At 49.9% G+C, this 17168-nt stretch overlaps 1 protein-coding gene and 1 long non-coding RNA gene across 6 annotated transcripts in view; one reads left to right on the top strand and one right to left on the bottom strand.

The window, feature by feature from the left end:
* LOC309611890 overlaps window positions 1-17168 on the top strand; it is a 489900-nt gene that overhangs the window by 193219 nt on the left and 279513 nt on the right. The gene's annotated exons all lie outside the window — the stretch shown is intronic.
* The window catches only part of XDH (xanthine dehydrogenase), a 65789-nt gene that overhangs the window by 44227 nt on the left and 4394 nt on the right, over window positions 1-17168 (bottom strand). For 3 of the 5 annotated variants that reach the window (XM_082356691.1, XM_082356687.1, XM_082356689.1), the window contains exons 2-9: window positions 15230-15287; window positions 12175-12271; window positions 10763-10871; window positions 7497-7623; window positions 6482-6543; window positions 3148-3216; window positions 2743-2832; window positions 1497-1638 (exon numbers count right to left, since the gene is read on the bottom strand). In XM_082356691.1, coding sequence (XP_082212817.1) covers window positions 1497-1638; window positions 2743-2832; window positions 3148-3216; window positions 6482-6543; window positions 7497-7623; window positions 10763-10871; window positions 12175-12271; window positions 15230-15287 — 754 coding nt within the window. The remainder of the gene's footprint in view (window positions 1-1496; window positions 1639-2742; window positions 2833-3147; window positions 3217-6481; window positions 6544-7496; window positions 7624-10762; window positions 10872-12174; window positions 12272-15229; window positions 15288-17168) is intronic. The other 2 variants (XM_082356688.1, XM_082356690.1) reach the window with 1 other exon arrangement.

The raw sequence follows: 17168 nt of genomic DNA, 5'->3' as shown, positions 1-17168 counted from the left end.
CTGCTTCTGTTCCTCAGACCCAGTTAGCACAGCACCTCTCCCAGCCCCGCGCACAGGGCTGTAGATGGAAAAGGGTAAGAAGGAAATGTCTGTGCATCAACCCTCCACCCCCCCACTTTCCGGTGCTGTTGAGGGTCTCTGAAGGCAGGTGCAGGCTTTGAGGAGTCTGGCCTGTTTGAATATCAGCTCGTAGGACGAAGAATGCAGAGGGAGGCACTAAGTGGCTCGTTTTGACGAGGGGCTCTCTATGACCCACTTCCCCCGACATCGTGGTTGTAGGTGGTTACGCTGTGAGGACTGTGTGTGAGGGAGACCGGGGTGGAGCTGGGCATGGTCTTAAGCAATTATTTCTAACTTGGAGCTTATCATATCTTTGTGAATGCCTTTCTCTCAGAATCTAACTGAACCCAGGACATTGTGTGACTCGTGGCGAGGAACATGTCATATACCCAAGGACCCCAAATATTCTTCCAGCCCCTCATTCTCCACCTTAACTCATGGGACCCTGGGCCCTTGGGTCATGGCTACACAGGCCAGCCATTGTGGTCATATCACCTGAGGCACGTCTCACAGGCCACCCTGCCATCCCAATGTGTCACATTATGGCAGCAGGGGACTCTGTACAGCACCTGTGCTCACAAGGGTGGCCCAGTTCAGCACTTCACCAGCACAGACCTGAGCCAGGCCCTCCTCTCTGTGGCTGAAGAACCAACCGGAACCCAGGGCTCTGGGGGTCCCTCCAGAGCCAGAGCCAGGAGTCCCCCACAAGCTGGACTTGGTTGCTTAAAAGCATGTCAAGTCCCCCCAAACCAGGGTTCCTCTGAGGCAGACCTCGGCTGTGCCACCATCCTCTCCTTGGATCCTCACTGGGCTTGGGTCCCAGCCAAGTGGAAACGGGCCAAGCCAGGTTTATAAATGGATGGAGACGAGCAGGGACCTGGGCACTTCTGCTCCTGTGTCTTCAAGCACCAAGCCCGAGAGCTGCACATCTGGTGTCTCCCTGACCTGTTCACGTACTGTGGGCCTCATGTCCCAGGTGGTGGCACCACACGGCAGGTGGCCACAGTCATGGGCAACCCAGCACAGTCACACGTGGACATCTCCTCTCCCTAGCCTTACCACATCACCCCCAGAAAAGGGAGGGCAAGAGAGTGACCTTTATGGAACCCCTAGTGTCCGTCAGGCACCGGCCCAGACATGTGAGCTACGTTGCTCCCTCCGCCTTTAGACTGGGAGACACTGAAGGGAAGGGGTCTGGTCCAGGTGATCTGGGTACCCCTGGCTCTCCCAGAGTACCGCGCAGAGCCGGCTCTCTGTCAGTGTTTACGGAGAACAGTCAGCAAGGAGCTCGGTTAATACTCAGAACAACCCTTACAGGAGGTGTCATTACTCCACATATGAAATGGGGAAGTGAGGGCAGAAGAGGACACACAGAGGACACACAGCCACAGGGACTGAACTGGGCAGACTGGCCCAGGGCCACCCCGCGCCCTTACCAATCTCCGTGTTCCCCACCACCAGCTTGGCCTCGGGGTGCTGCGCTTTGAGGTCCAGCAGCTCCTTCAGGGCCGAGGCCTGGATCCAGGTCACACGCTCCCCTTCAAAACGCAGCTGCTTCTGCGGAATGTCTTTCAGCCTCTGGAAAATGAAGTTTTCTTACTGTGCTGCCTCTTCCTCCCCACTGCCATTCCCAGGGCCATTGCTTTAAGTTTGCAAGGGGATCAACTCTTCTATGGATTTGTTTAATACTGAATTCAGACGGAAAATGCACGTCAGGGGAGAAGAGAGGGAGAACACCATGTATTGAGGCAGGAATTACGTTGCAGCTCTTTTATAGACATTATGTCACTTAGTCTTCTGAAGATCTCAGGGAAGGAGGCACTGTTAGTCTCATCTTTTACAGGTGAAGGAGGAACCTGAAGATCAGGTTATGGGACCTGCTGAAGGTCACTGCCACAAGGTGACTTGAACTGTCCCACACTGTCTCCAGGAGGTACAAGAGGGGTATCAGAAGGGAATGCAATGGAAGGTTGGCTCTAGAGCATGAGGGGTGATGGGGGGCTGAGAGAGAAAACCCCCAAATCAAACTGATGGTTTTTCAAGGTTTCACAATCCAGAGAAAGACATGCTGGCAGTCTGCTGCAAAGCCGTTCTTTCTGGCCTGTTGAATTCATACAGCATGAATTCATGAGCTCATGGTGAGCTTCATGAGCTCACCACCGCCTGAGAAATCTGCACTTGAGAAACGTTGAGAGTGGCTTGATTATTATTATTATTATTATTTTGGTCATGAATGTTGGAGTGAAGGAGCAGAATCATCAAGGTGAGAAAGTAGGCATGAGAGGTGTCCTTAAGACGTGGCTGCAGGCCATGGATTGTGTCCTTTGAACACAGCTCTCTTTGTTTGTTTGTTTCGTATATAAATGGACTGCTAACAGAAAGAAGAATGGATTGCTTGAGGGCTTATCCGTGAGATTTAGCCAGGAGGTCACCAAATACTCCTGGAGCTCCTGTTACTGTACACAGTGTGCCAAAGGGATCCACTCCCTCAGAGTGACACGTGTGAGAAGGAGAGAAGTGTGGGTCCCTGTGGGAGTATGTGGCTCAGGGACTTGATGTTTGGGTGTCAGAGAAAGGAAGGGAAATTCAGGCTGAAACCTACAGGACAAGGAGGACACAAAGGCCCCAGTGGGTACGAGTGGGACCCAACAGGTCTCCAGGGGCTCATGGAGCATCACCTACCAGCAACTCTGGGGGGAAGATGGGTTCCTGCGTGGGATCCAGGGGCATGAACTCCTCTGGGTTGAATAAAGATGGCGAGAGAGTGACCTGCTGGAAAAGGGGACAGATGAGTGATACACTGTCCCCTCCTTTGAAATGCCCCATAGGGCTGGCCTAGCCCTCTGTCCAAGCGAGCTCATCCACAGACCCCAGCAGGCTGGTGGAGGAGCTGGTATCTCCTGGGAAGAAGGGACAAGGAGGTCTTGACAGAGGATCCAGGGCTAATGTACACATTCACCACCCTCATGGTTGGGGCGTAACTGTTTCCTCTTCCAGCCACCACTGCCCAGAGTGTGGAGAGAGCCCACTGGCTCCTTTGATCTGAGGTTGGCCCTCAGGCTTCCAGGCTGAAAAGGACCCACTTACCTTGTGGTCTTTCTTCTGGTTCATGCAGCAGTTTGGGTTGTTCCCATTTCCCCCACAGCATCCACCATCCTAGAGAGATGACCAACATTCACACAAAGATATTTGCAAAGAGTTTTCACAGAAGCTAAAGAACCTAGAGTATTACTATCAAATGAAATCTGGGTGTGATACCTATTCCAGCAACAAAAGGAGCAGCAGATGCCCGACCCCATCCCACTTGCCTCTGCACAGAAGCAAGGCCTCTGCTTTAACTACATTCACTTGGTTAATGTCGATTAAATAACTTGAGAGTAAACAAACAGGACCTCTCCTGGAAGCAGCAGGGATATTTAATTATGAGAAAATGTCTCCATAAAAGCTAGTCCTATTTTATCAAATCATCTCTTTGTGCCCACTTTCCTCTTCAGTGCTGCTTCCTGAGGAGGCCTTAGCTCCCTGACCAGGGATCGAACCTGCCTTCCCTGCAGGGGAAGCACAGAGTCTTAACCACTGGACCACCAGGGAAGCCCCTCATGCCTCTACTTCTAAACCATCAAGTTCTATGGGAATTGGCTGGGCGCCTCCCAGACTGGAGTCTTTGTGGGGCTCCTGCCAAAGACGTTCAGGACCAGAGGTGTGCCCGGCCAGTGTGCCTGATGGCCTTCCCACTCCTTATCAGGCACTTCTCTCCAGAAAGCTCCCACTCTTTACCCCTCACTGCAGGCCTGTTCTGGAGGATGTGTACAGGTCTGATGACTCATCACCTACGGGGAAAGGACTTGCTCAGAACCTCTTGGGGTGCCAATGGCGGAGCACAGAATAGAGCCCAGATTGCTACCTCCCAAAACCAATGCACTGAAGGTGGGAAAGGGTGTGTTCACCTGACTGATCTAGCCCAAGGAGGCAGGAGTCTCAGCTCAGGGCCCCAGAAGACACTACAGAATCGTGGAGTTGTGCTAAGAGGCAAAAGTGGGGGAACTCCCAGGCATAGACCTGGGACACATTTCCAGGGCAGCTGTTCCTGGGGAAGCAGGCTGGGAGTAGCCCTTCGGAACGTGAATCGCGGAAGACACCATTCACGCCGACGTTTCCCAAAGGGTGAGTCACCACCTACCAGCGTCCCCGAGGAAGTTCTCAGAGGGCCAAGGAGGCCGAAGGTGTAGCCTCTGAGAACGTGCAAGCGCTGTCAGACTTGCCTCAACCCCCCTGCCCTGCGTGCAGACCCCTCCTGCATTCACTGCTTTGCCACTGGATCTCAGAGCGGCTCGGTCTATCTTATACCGCCAAACCTCCACCTTGCCCTTCCCCTCTGTCTTTGGACAGAAAGGAGAGGGTCTCTTCACATCTCTCTTTTTGGAGGAGTGATGTGGAGAATTACCAGGCCCTGCGTACAGTAAGACAACAGCCTCCCTCACCTGGTCCTTGTGGGGAAGGATGTATTTCGCAAAAGTGGATTATTCAGATAATGAAAGTGCCAGCACTTTCTTACTTAGATCTTTTTCCTCGATAATTCATTGATGTGTTTATGACATAAATTACTGTAATGTACAATAATGTGTCACTGCCCTCAAGGTCTACTGCGGTTGGATGAGGCTAGGGATTTTCCCCAGTGAGATTTCCACTTTTCTCAGTAGGCTAAAACTACTGGGCTTATTTTTAGGGTTCCCCCATTTCCTTCCTTGCTGCTAGATGAACGTTGTCATTTCCTGCTGTGAACAAGCTGCCTCGCTATAGCATGCTCTCCTCACCCTCTTCCGGTGTGTGCTATGGCCATGAAAACTAGATAGATGAGCTTTTTAGAACTGTGTGTAAGGTAACAATTAAAAGGCTCTGAATAAAGGCCTTGGGGGCCTCCAATGAGTAACATGCATGAGCTTCTGAGCACATTCTGTGCGTCAGTCACTTTGCCTGCTTGGAACATCCAGCTCTACTCTGCTCTGCTGTACACTGCCAGGCAGCTGGAGTGAAGGGGGTGCGGCTCACCTCCTCCCATGGTGTCACAATAGACTCAGGAACTGTGTAAATGATGATAAAACTCTGACCCACAGAAGGAGTATAATTGTCAGCTACACTCAAAAGCCCTTCTCTCTGGAGAAACTAGGAGAGCTGGTCAGATTGTATTTCTTTGAGAAGCCTCCTATGAAATAAGTACATGCACAAGATTAACAATCCCTGGTTCTCAGGGGAGCCTAAGCAATACATGAAGATCAAATATGGGTAACGGAAAAAATGTACCAGCATCATAATTTATGTTGCCATTTACTGAAAATGTAAGAAGTGCCAGGCATCGTCCTAAGAGCTTTACAAGAAGTCCTTTCCACAAGCACTGTAAGGTAGATATTATTACAATCCCCATTTTAGAAACAAGGAAATTTGCCCAATATCATGCATCAGTTAAGTGATGGAATGGGATTTGAACCCAGGTCTGCAGATTCTGAATCTAAGCTTTCAATCATTTTCATTTAAATCCGTACCTCCTGGTTCCTCATCATCAACAGCATTCACCAGGATGTGGCATTTTCCATCCTTAGAGGCTCCATCTCCATCTCCACCCTTTTGGGCTATTTGGACACAATACTCCTTTTTGTACTGTGCCAACTCTAAAAGTCAGTGAAAGGCACAGGAGTCTGTGACTCTCCCCTCAACCCAGAATCAAATTGAGACGAGACAGTTTGATTGGAGTCAGGATCAACTTGACCCAGCTGGGAAATCAGGTAAAATCTGGGGAGATTAAGCCAAGAAAGGAGAAGCTAGCCTTCCGTCCTCCTTGCCAGATGACAGGTGTGTGTCTGCATTTATGTAATCAATGCCCATGCACCCCAGCTGTGGTTTCTCACTCAGCGTTATATGAACACTACAGGGGTTCACACACTGTCTGAAGATCTAATTAGCAGTTTCATAAGCCCAGCAGAGTGCCAGCTGCAGAGAGCAGCCGGGACAGGAAAGCAGGAGGGACTCGAGTGCTGAGTCAGGCTGGGTTGTTATTTAACTGCCACGTTCAGCTCCTGTGCCATGGGCCGAGCATGCCAGTCACCAAGGAAGGATGCCAAGCCCGAATGCCCTGGAGGAAATTAGCTCTTAGGCAGCATGTCTTCCAGTAACCAGTTCTCCAGGCCTTCCCTGGAAGGAAAGTCTCCGTGCTATTGATGAGAACCACCACCTCCCTCCACCCCCAAGAATAAGAACGGCAGAGCCCAATGCCCTTGCCAGGTACCTGCGGCAGAAGGACCCGCCAGCTGGCCATCTGATCATTTTTCTCTGTAACCCAGAGGCCCCTGGCATCCCTCCCAGCTGTGATTCCTGAGTGTTGCTGCTTCAGGAGCAGGGCCGTTGCTGTCCCAGCGCCCCAACTTACCTTGGCGAAGGTCCGGAAGCCCTGGAGGATGGGTCTGTAGCCTGTACAACGGCACAGGTTTCCTGTGGGCCAAGGAAAAAGCTGCAGTGTCAGCGCAGGCCCCGGAGCAGCTAAGGGTTTGTGGCTTTGCTCCCAGCTCAGTTAAATGCTCTCTTTACATATTCGATTTTCTTTGCTTGGAATGACCCTCCTCCTGCTTGTATCCCTGACTTCAAAACATCTACCACTTCTTCCAGGAAGCCTTGCTATAATGCCTAGACTGAATCAGGTGCTCCTCCTAAGTCCTCCCATGGTGCCTAGTCATAGCTTTATCAGTGAGCTTATCAAACTACATTATAAGCTCTCTTCCCCTTCAGAGTACGAACTCCTTGAGAGGAGGGACTGTGTCTTTCATCCCTGTGTCCCCTGTACCCTGTATAGTGCCTGACAAATGATAGGACTTCATATAAATGACAGAATAAATGATGCATTGAAATGGATTGAATGAGTGGGGAGCCTTCTCTACTCAATTCAGAGGAACAGATACCAGACCCAACCATCTGGGCCCATTCACAGAAGGCAAAGTGGGAAGCCAGTCCCTGCTCAAGGCTCAGAGTCATGGCCTCCTTCCTCATATGTGGCCTTTGCTCTGCAGAATCGTGCTCTGAGGAAGCAGCAAGGGAAGACGCCATGTCATTAGCTTCTGTGCGGTTTCCCAAACGATCTCCTCCCACTCCGGCCACTCATGGCTACCCCATCCCAGCACGGGGTGGGAGCAGGAAGACACCTCAGGAAGATGGTCGCTAAGGCAGGAGACCCCAGAAGGTCTCCAAACCGCCCAAGTGTTCTTCAAATTAAGAAAGCACCAACCTTCCAGTCAATCGTAACCAACATGGTGGGATGGCCTGAGCCTTTCCCTCAAAAGGCAGTGCCTGGAACTCCTGGTCCACTCCTGGCACCCACTCTGGCCCTGCCCTGCCCTCCTCAGAGCCCCACTTGCCACTCCACCTCCCGGGCCCTGCCTCAACGCCCATACCTTGGAAGGCATCCTCGATCTCCTCAACAGTGGGCTCGGGCTGGTTCCGAAGCAGCGTGTACATGCTCATGACGATGCCGGGGGTGCAGAAGCCACACTGGGAGCCGTGGCTTTTGGCGATCCTCTCCTAAAAGGGGCAGATGACGTAGACACCTGTGTTGCAGAACCCCTCCCAGGCTCCCTTGTGACTCAACTGGAGCCAGCCCATGTCGACAGGCAGTGTAGGGTAGCAGACGGCGTGAAGTCAAATCGTAGTGCCGCCACTTCCCAGCTGTGACCTTGGCCAGGTTACCAAGCCTCACTAAGCCTTGTCTATATGTTTAGGACCATCCTAGCACTTAGAGGATTCAGTGAGATCATTCACGTAAAACTCTTAACATCATCCCTGGCATAGAGGAGGGAGTCAACCCATGGGAGTTATTAATAGGGCAGCCCCCTCAAAGAACGACTGTTAGAGCCAGAGGGGCTTCTCAACCTTCACTCCCTTCACTAGAGAGAGGAGGAAGCAGGCTCAGAGATTTAAGAGATGTATGCAAGATCATACATGGTGAATGCAAGAGCTGTGTCAGGTTCTTTTAACTACACTACCCCACAATCCAAAATCAACCAAATGAATGCATTTTATTCCAAATTAGAATGCTGCTGTATTCTTATGTGAAGGCAATCCTTGAAGTCCAATGGGTGGGGACTTAAGAATTGGGAAATGTGTGATATAGAATTCACTAAAAGCATTGAATGTCACAGAATTTTCATTCAAACCTGCAAGATTTTTATTACAAGGAGATTCTCCTCATCTACACTATTTTTTAATCTCTGGGAATCTCTCTTGGAACTTACATTAAGTAAAATTGCTAGAATGTTGTATCCCCAGTGCCTAGCATGGATAGTCATTCATTTGACAAATATTTACTGAGAAACTATCATGTACCAAGAGTGGTAAAGGCACTGGGGACAGAGAGTGAAGAAGAGAGATGAGGTTCCTGGTCTCATGAAGCTCATATCCTAGCAGGGGAAATACTGACAAAAACAAAGAAGAAAATTTGAGGTGGAGGTCAGTGCTATGCAGAGAATTAGTACAAGAGGACATGACCCAGCGTGACTAGTGGCTATTTGGAGTGGTTAGAAAAGCCACTCTGAAAAAGTGACCTTTGAGTTGAACTTAATGACATAATTTGGAGCAGGGAAGAGTGTATCCCAGGCAGAGGGAACAGCAAGTGCAAAGGCTCTGAGCACAGACAGTGCCAAAGTCTGATGTGCTAGAGCTGCTGAAAGGCCAGGGTGGGTGGAATCCTGGGACAAGGGATGTCAGCTGGGGGAACAGGCAGCAGCCAGTCGATGCAGCTCTTCATAAGCCAGGGTTAGGGATCCGGATTGTTATTCTGGGTGTGATAATGAGAGGCCTTTAAGGGGAATTTCAGCAGGGATTGATATGATCAAATTTGTGTTTTTCAAGAATCACTCTAGCTGCTGGGCAGGGAATAGTTGTAGGGGCAAGAGAAGAAACAGGGGAACAGGACTCCAAAATGGCCTAAGCAAGAGGGGATAGTGACTTGAACCAAACATTAATGGGGGAAACAGAGAAAAAAGATGAAGATTTCATTGTAAAGTTTGGAGGTAGAGTAGTTACTACTTCTGGATGGATTGGGTGTGGTGTATAAGAGAAAGAATCATAGGTGACTCCTAGATTTTTATCTTGAGCAATTGGGTGGATGCTTTTGCCACGGACTCAGATGGAGGAAGACCAGGGAAGAAAGAAGTTGGGGGGGAAATAGCGTTTTGTTAAGTCTGAGATTAGACAAATCCATCTAGTGATTCAAGTAGGCAGCTGGAAATAGGAGTCTGGTCTCTGAGGAGAGGTCGAAGCTGAAGATACAAATATGATACATTCACATGTAGATGGCATTAAACTCACCTCGGGAGAGTGTGAAGGTGGAGAAGGGATGGGACCCAGGCCAGAGCCCAGGGTGCTGCAGCAATTAGGGACTGAGCCGAGGAAGAGCTGTACATGGTGCAAGCGTGGAGGCAGGAGGAAAACGAGGAAAGTGTGGTGTCGTAGAAGCCAAGAGAGAAACATAAATGGACAAGGGGAGGTGGAATCTACAGCTTATTTGGAGCCAAAAGAAGTACATCAGGAATAAGGATCTGTACCACTGGAAAGAGAGGGTTTTCGCCTGATTGTATGCATATGATCCCTGTGTTTAAACGGTTCATTCTTTCTTTCATCTATGTTTCAAAGAAAATTACAAGCCCTCATTAATCTTCTCACATCTGCTGCAGGTTGGACAAGTTTAGTAATCTGCCCTTTTCCTGCCTAGGAAGCAAAGACACGGAAGTGAAGCAATACCACCCCACCCCGCTCTGACCCCACATGACTGGCCCAGGATGTTCCCTCCAGGGAGTGTAATTAGTTTGCTCAACCGGCGACCCTGGCTCCAGACTCGCATAAGGGGCACAAGGGTGGCAGGATCTGAATGACACGGTCAAGGGAAGATTAAGAAAAGGGCCTGGCTCAGGCACCTTCCGTGATGCAGTCTCCTAAGGACCTCCTGCCTCAGTTTCTCTAAACGTAAGCACCGGAAACAGTGGCTTTTCCTTCCCACTGTGCTCTGCTCCCACATGGGCTCCATCCCACCTTGTCTACGAGCATCCTTTCTCTCTCCACAAACCCCTCAGACTACTGCCCACTCTTCCCCAAAGTGTTCCCAATTTCGCTTCATCCTCAGGTGCCTGATACCATCAGGGAGAAAGCACTGGTCAGACACCCATGTGTCTCTGCTCTCTGATTCAGCCCTTGCTAACCTCCATTTTAATGAGCCCATGTCTATATGATCCGTGGGTGGAAGGTGAGGGGTGCAATGAAATTACCATTGGAGGGAGCAGGGAGTAGGTGGGTTTTTTATCAAGGGGCACAGAGCATTTGGAATCTTCAATCTGAGACGGCAAGGGGGCTTCCTAAGCACACTCGGGCACAAGGTGAGGAAGTTCCCCTGCCCCTCCTCCCTCCAGCTCTGACACAGCTGGACTTACCAGCCACCAGATCCAGTTGACCTCTTGGTTCCCATGGGGCATGCAATGTCACCATTCACCCAGACACAGGAGGGAGCTTCAGGCTCGGGGGCCTCCACTTTCTGCCTCACAGCCATCCCCTCACCTCCACGAGGATCTGGGGAGGTGGCTGGGCCAGAATGCCACCTTTGCCCTGGGCAGTGACACTCAGCCCAATAACCCAGAGCAAGTCTGCAGCCTTGGTAAGAGCCTCTGGTTACCTGCACAGGATGCAGCCTCGTCTTGGTACTTCCGATTCCTTCCACAGTTGTCACGGCAACATGGTGCAAGGAGCAAATGGGGGCCAGGCAGGCATTGGCAGAAAAGTGACTGGAACCCAGATTAAGGTCATTCCATTGACAACTCAGGTCATCAGAGCAGACCTGAGTGCAGGGTCTGGGAGATCTGTGATGCCTGTGTCACTTCTCTTCACTACATTATGTTCTTGTCTTTTCTACAGGTGTCCTCACCTCTCTACCCAAGACTCTGCACCCGAGCCCCTCCAGCGTCCTGTGGAGTCAGACATCGGTGCGCCCTAGGCCTCTGAGCCGGCGCATGGGAGCCAGGGTCTCTTTCAGCTGCCTCTTAGCCCGACACTGGAGGTTGAGTCAAGAGGAAGCTTCTGGCAGTTTCCAGGCCCAAAGTGTGCTCCTCTCTCTGCAGGGCCCGTCCTTAGCCACTTCAATTTCAGAACGTCCTGTCACTTTTGCTTCTCTGCTTTCACTCACCTCCATTTCTCCCATTCCTCTGTGGGGAGAGGGAGGGGAAATCCCCAGGTGACATGGGACACCAACCCCTTAGACATAGCTTCCCCACATCCATCCCTTTATGCATCACTCATTCACTCATACAGACAACATCAGTTACTGAAGGCCAACCAAGTGCCAGGCACCCTGCCGAGGGCTGAGGAAATACAGGTGAATAAGATGGAATCTCTGTCCTCTAATAGCTAGCCTTCAACTCAGGAAAACAGAAGCCAGTGTGAAGATGAAATTTAAATATTTTACAGTAAGTGTTTCAGGAGGGCTATGCACAGGGCACGATGGGACCAGCAGAGACAAGGGGCACCTAACCCAATCTTGGGAGGTCAAGGAAGCCTTCCTAGAGGAGGTGATATTTTGCCCAGTCCTAAAGTGCTAGTAAGAGTTAACCAGGTAGAGAAGTCCTTGAGAAAAGGATATTCAAGACGGGAAACAGCTTCTGCAAAGACCAAGAAATGAATGGGCATGGAGCATTGGTAGTTCACAATTGTTTCTGCATGAACAGAGTGCTGGACCCACGAAGAGAAAGAAAACTGGAGAGGAAAGGTGGGGAAAATTGAAGGACCTCACACGTTGAACAAAAAGATTGGACTTCAATTTGGGGGCAATGGAGGCCTACTGAAGGATTTCATGGGATGTGATATAAGTCTGAATTTTAAAAAGATGATTTTTTTCAGCAGTTCAGAATCTTGTCCATATCTATAAGCCAGGAAGATACTTCCTAAGACATCATTCTATAATGTCCCTCTTCATGACCAAAGCCTACTTAGAAACGCAGGAGCTTACACACATGCGCACACACGCACACTCACACAAAAGCTGACCCCTGCGTCATAGTCCTCAAAGGCCAGCAGCCAGCAGGCAAAGGATACATGATCTTGTCCTGGAGACGATCATACTTGGAAAGCATCACCGTGCAAGCCCCACAGCCGCCTTCTCCGCAGCCCAGCTTTGTCCCTCTCAGCCCCACTGGATGGTCAAGGGTTAAAGAATATGAACTCAGAGGGAAAAAAAAGTCTTTGTTGGGCTGCTGGGAAATGCCTGGACTGAGCTCCGAGTGAAGAGCCATTCGTCCACACACAGGCTCAGGCCTCTCAAGCCGGGAGGCAGCAGACCCACACGGCCTCCCATTCAGACAGGCTGCCCTGCATCCCGGAGAAGCAGGGAATGAGGCCAGTTCCACTGTACAGAAAAGGAAAGGCACCAGCACCCACTTGTCATCCCCTGGGACTGGAGTTCCACTGCTCTCTAATCCTGGAGATTTTCTTGGGATCAAGGTCTTCTAGGTGTGGTCTTAACGGTCCCCCAACCCTGTGGCCTCACTGGGCAGGTAAATCAGGCACCTCAAAGACTGGGCACGTGGGGCAGACCTCACATCACCCCAGCTGGTCGTGCAAGGAAGCCACTCAGGCCAGCAGGGGACTTGCTGAGTTCAGCTTCCCTCATCCCCCCGCCGAACCTTTTGGATTGATGAAGTCCAGGGACCAAAATTAAGGCTGGACCAGGGGCTTCTGAATATCCATCCCATAGGATATGTGAATGGAAATTTAAATGAAGATATTTTTGAGGTCAGAAACCAATATTGGAGCCACCGCTTATATATTGGGGGAAACAAAATCTCTGATACTTTGTGCTTGAAAAGTGCCTTACTAATAGGCTATTCCGGAGAACAGCAGTTATGGTGGCCTCTTTCCCTGGGACACACAGGCTCCATTGCTGCTTTTCCCTCAGGTCCACAGGCCTCCAGGCCATCTATCTTCCTACTGAAGATGGAAGGAGCTGAGGCTATTATCCCTGGTCACTTCCCTAATTTCAAGATAAAATTAATAACTAACAATGATACAGCATCTTCTACTTGGAAAGCAGCTATACCCACGGACCCGTTTGATCTTCACAATAATGTGGTTAGCAGGTAGGGCAGGAATTGATGAAAGAAAGAAAGAGAGAAAGAGAGAGAGAGAGAGAGGGAGGGAGGGAGGAAGGAAGGAAGGAAGACAGAGAGAGAGAAAGAGAGAGAGAGAGGGAAAGAGAGAAAGAAAGAAGGAAAGGAAGGAAGGAAGGAAGGAAGGAAGGAGGGAAGGAAGGAAGGAAGGGAGGGAGGAAGACTGAGACCCAAGATGTAATGTGCGCCCTGCAAGGTGACAGTCACTTGTGTTACCTTGAGTGTTAGGGCACAAACACGGCCATCTGACTCCTCCTCCACCATGCTGCTGCCTCTTTTAAAGCACAGCTGGGGAGGGATCTCTAGATCTCAAGTTATTCTTTTCACTAGTCTGGACGTATGAGATCGGCAGCTTAGACCAATCTAGGGGCACATGAGGACAAATGGAAGCAGCTCAAAGTAGTCTAGAGGTCTTCTGCTAACCTGGGCATCCTCTGGAAGCCAGGGTAGAAGTCAAGGCTAGGGTCTTCTCTCTTGCCTGGAACTCCCACAAATCAACTCTCAACACAGGCAACAGCAAGCCATGAGGACTTCATATTTACGTGCCAACTTTCAGGTTTGGATTTCATTTGAGATTTGGCCTTTAAACCAGCCAACTGCTATGATCAGGAATTTCTGAGGCTGTCAGGTCTTCAAAACTGTATTAGAAATCTAAAATTGACGTCAACAATCTCTAAGAGTGAGCCTCTCTTTCCAGACCACCCAGGTAGATGGGCTGGAAATGGAGTCCCATGCAGTCCCCTGATCCCACTGAGTGACTCCAGGTCTACAAAGAACGCCATCAGGTCCATGCGCTGTGAACCTCCAGACCTGCCCCCGCCAGGTCAAAAATCCAGGGCAAAGTACACTAGAGCCAGCTGCTATCTGATAGGAGGTGAAAGAACCAGAGGCAAGGCCATGGATTCCAGGCTGGCTTCTGTGGGTGCTGAAACGATCCTTTGTTGTTCCAAAGTATGTCACTGCAAGGAGCCACCAGACATCCCTGCCTCTGGGAGCCACAGGGTTTATTGACAGAGGTCAGGATGGGTGTCATTCTACAACAGACCCCTAGAGAGTTTCCAGTGTGGGTGGGAAGTTCAGAGCATGGCTCCCGGCTTCAGTCCAGGTCTGCCAGCATTTGCCCAGAACACACGAGGGAGAGGTGTGTCCCTTAACACATCCAGCCTCACTTCCTCCTCTGTTAAAGGGATCGCTGTGAATCAGTGAGAGAGCCTACATAAATCACCTTGAACTCCACCCATATGTAGTCAGTGCCCATTAATGTTGGCTCCTATTCTAGCTTTACTGTTGGTTTTGTTCCAGAGCCTCAGAATACTTTCCTACTAGGAAAGAACAAAAGGGATGGGGGATCTTACAGAAGCCCTCCCCACTCTGGGAGCAGAGCAGCACCCCAACCCCGCTCAGGAGTCCCCCACCCCATGCTTCCCAGTGCCTGCCCTTCCCACAGTGGATGGTACCTCTACACGATTCCCACCTCAGGCATCCTTTTCCCAAAAAAATACCCTTTCCCCTGACTTTCCCTCCACCTTCACAGAGCTAGAAACCCTGCCTGGGAAGCCCATTTATGTATTAACAAAGGTCTGCTGAGGCAGGCTCTGCTCCTCCTGGGGGTGGGGGGAGGGGAATGACCATGAAGCTTGCCAGAGCTAAGGAGGGTCTTTTGGAGCTGCTTGTTTTACAGGCCCAGGATAAAACCTTGGCATTACTAGAACCTTAAATGCAGGAGACTTGAAGAACATCAAGAATCATATTCTTACTCAGCAGCTGAGAATTTCAGACCCACCAGGCTCAAATGACTTCCCAGGGTCACACAGCTGCCAAGTGGCAGAGTTCCAACTAAGACACAGGGGTCCAGAGCCCTGACCCAGTGCTCTTTCCTCTGCACTTCACGGCCTCCAGACCAGTCACTAGCAAATGGCATAAGGCCCAGAGAATGAGTCCCCAAGTGCCCCCTCTCCCTCACCCCAGCTCCAAAGTCAGGATACATTTTCTTCTCAGGTAGGCCAAAAGGGTTGTTTCTGGATCTGCATTTTTCTCCACCACCTATAAAAGCAAACACCAAAGAAAACTATATCAGAGGTATACTTAGCCATCGTCTCACCCAAGAATTTGTAGAGTTAATGGAGATGTGCTACATATATCATGAAAACGGAGGTGCTTTTCTTAATTCTATAAGATGAGCATATTAGCTGCAAGCCAAATCGTGTACCTGCGGACACGCTGCAATTCTAAAATTCTGCACCCACCACAGAGCACTTAGGTGTGGCGCCGGCCGTGCTGGGCTGACCAAGGCAAAGTTCCCTTCAAATTGAACAAGTCATTTCATTTCCAGCTGTTGGAGCACATTAGTGAACGCCAGGGACAGCTGGGAGCGGGGGCATGCAGACCTCTGGCTTTGCATCCTGGAGGGTGGACTCAGGCGGTGGACGGCCAGTCTGCCGTCCCGTGCTCATAGCGGAGTGTGGTATGCGTTGGGTCATCACAGTCAACAGCACTAACACAGGTTAGAAATGGAGGAGAAATCTCAAACCAAAGGCCCACGAACAGAATGTTCAGTAAGGCAGAAGTTGTCCACGAGGTGTGGTGTCAGTTCCAGATGCAAATCATCAAAGGAAATCTATGAAACCTGTTTCACTTCTCCTCATGCATCATCAAGCCTAAAAGGGTCTGGGTGATTGGGATGATTAAGGGGAGAGAATGTGTGATAAGAGTTTCTTTAGAGAGACCTGCATTATGAGTCTCACATCTTCCTAAAGTAGGAGGAGGAGGTATCTGCCTCATCCGTCCAGCTTCATGAGGGGCTTCTATAGCCCTACATGTAAAGCTCACATGCTGCAGGGCATATGGTGGTCTGGCTTAGCTAAAAGCTAGAGAAAGTCTTACCAGACAAGCTGAGGAAGAATTGTAGTGTAAGGATTGATGTGCACTTCCAGAGTTTGGAAGAGCAAAGGATGTGAAATTGTTGTGCCATGGACCTAGCACAGGCCATACGTGAGAGAGAGAACATGCTTGGAGGTGTTTAAATCATTCCTGAAAGACTGACTACAGGAGGTGATGGGACCTCCATCAGAGTCTGTGTGGAGTGGACCTCCCAAAACTGGAGGCTGAGGGAGAACAGCCAGACTGAGAAAACAGCCCCCCGCACCATGTCATGAGACTTGCAATTGAAGGTTCCCAGCAGTGGGAAGCCATCCTACACCAGCACCTAATAAATAAGAACTTTCTCACTACCCTCTCCTCTCTGTCCTGAAATGAAACTGTGTTTGGCAACTTATAATTGGTCATAGGATTTTTTGTTCACTAAGAGTAATCCAGAAGGTCATGAAACTACCAAAATTTACCCTTGAATAAAGTCTAAAGGAAAGTGGAAGATGAAATTAATTTTCTTTTATGATTACACCCCACAGGTCCAGCTTGTTCAAATTTTCCTGGTTACAAATTTCACACAAGGAGTTGTTTCTTTTCTCTTGGAAATGAAATCATAAATGCACAAAATAAAAATCTTTATTACCTTTCTCATATATGGCAATAAGTTCCTCTTAGCTTACTAAGAGGCTCCTGCCTCCCTTTCCTCCTGCCCTGCTGCTCTCCTTTTATCATATCCCATCAGTTCTCTGCTCAGTGCCTTCAGTGACCTCCCACATATTCAAGGTAACATCCAAGTTCCTTAGGCTGTCTTTCAAGACCCTTTTCAATGTGTCCCCAGTCTTCATTTTCAGCCTGTCCCCCTCCTGCTTCCCTGCCAAGCTGGTCTTCATACTCCAGTGAAAATACAACTTAAACCTTCTAACTCCTGTGCCTTTGGCCATTCCATTCCTCTTTCACCTGCATCTTGACTTATTAGAAGACCCCAAACACCTTCCTATCACCCCAGCCACAAGTGGTCCAACCTTCCTTGAATTCCTCAGAGAATGACCATACCAC

This window comes from Balaenoptera borealis (genome assembly GCF_965194805.1).
Source record: "Balaenoptera borealis genome assembly, chromosome: 15".
Lineage (NCBI taxonomy): Eukaryota > Metazoa > Chordata > Mammalia > Artiodactyla > Balaenopteridae > Balaenoptera > Balaenoptera borealis.
Note: the sequence above shows the minus strand (reverse complement) of the source record. Positions and strands in the feature narration are given on the sequence as shown.